This window comes from Rhea americana, unplaced genomic scaffold (genome assembly GCF_003343005.1).
Source record: "Rhea americana isolate MKP2758 unplaced genomic scaffold, rheAme1 scaffold_9, whole genome shotgun sequence".
In the NCBI taxonomy this organism is placed as follows: Eukaryota; Metazoa; Chordata; class Aves; order Rheiformes; family Rheidae; genus Rhea; species Rhea americana.
In genome coordinates, this window is record NW_028187088.1 from 431,991 (window position 1) to 432,847 (window position 857).

Genomic DNA, 857 nt, shown 5'->3' on the forward strand with positions numbered 1-857 from the left:
AGGATTTACACTGGCAGCTCAAGGAAAAGTGCAGAATCTGGTTTACGCAACTTTCCAGATTAAATGCTGCAGTGCTTGCTCACCTCCTGGCCACAAGGGCTATATGCTGTTCAGGACCACGGTTAACGAGCCTAAGGCCACCTTGGACGTGTTAATGTATGAGGCGCAGCTACAYCTCTAATTTTTTTAAGCGCATAAACTTTACGAAGAACAGATACCCAGCCCGCTGCTCATACCACAARCCACTCTCCCCAGCACCTTGGAAATATTATCTGAGGTAACGTGGGGCGGCTCCATCTCACAGGCAGGACAGCGCTGCGTGCGGGCACCAAAGAGCAGCCACCCCTCCGCACGTAGAAAGAAGTGCGTCTCATGCCCACTTCCCCCCAACACCGAAAGGCCCAGGGGCACCGAGCTCCTAACCGAACCCCTCTCGCCCCGTTGCTGCCTCTCGCCCTGCCGCCGCTCCCTCACCCAACGGCTCCCCGCCCCCTCCTGCACGCATGCGCGGCCGGCCCGCGGCGCGCCCTGCCGGACTACATTTCCCAGCATGCCCTCGCYCGCAGCGCGCGCCGCGCCTCAGGGCGGGGGTAGAAGGAGCTGGCGGTTAGGGCGCGACGGGGCACGGTGGGGACAGAGTGTGTGTGTGTGTGTAGGGGGGGGGCGGCGGCGACATGGAGGCTGGCGCGGAGGGCTCGCGCGCGCTGCCGGCGGGCGACGCGCGGCCGCGGGGCCACCTGGCCGCCCTGGTGCTGGCGCGCGGCGGCAGCAAGGGGATCCCGCTGAAGAACATCAAGCTGCTGGCCGGGGTGCCGCTCATCGGCTGGGTGCTGCGCGCCGCCCTGGACGCCGGGGTC

At 65.2% G+C, this 857-nt stretch overlaps 1 protein-coding gene across 1 annotated transcript in view; it reads left to right on the top strand.

The window, feature by feature from the left end:
- Positions 1–622: 622 nt before the first annotated feature.
- Positions 623–857, top strand: part of CMAS (cytidine monophosphate N-acetylneuraminic acid synthetase) — a 12,895-nt gene continuing 12,660 nt past the window's right edge. Inside the window, exon 1 of the mRNA XM_085324010.1 lies at positions 623–857. This exon is cut by the window's right edge and continues 1 nt beyond it. Within this exon, the coding sequence (XP_085180136.1) occupies positions 675–857 (183 nt within the window). The 5' untranslated portion in view covers positions 623–674.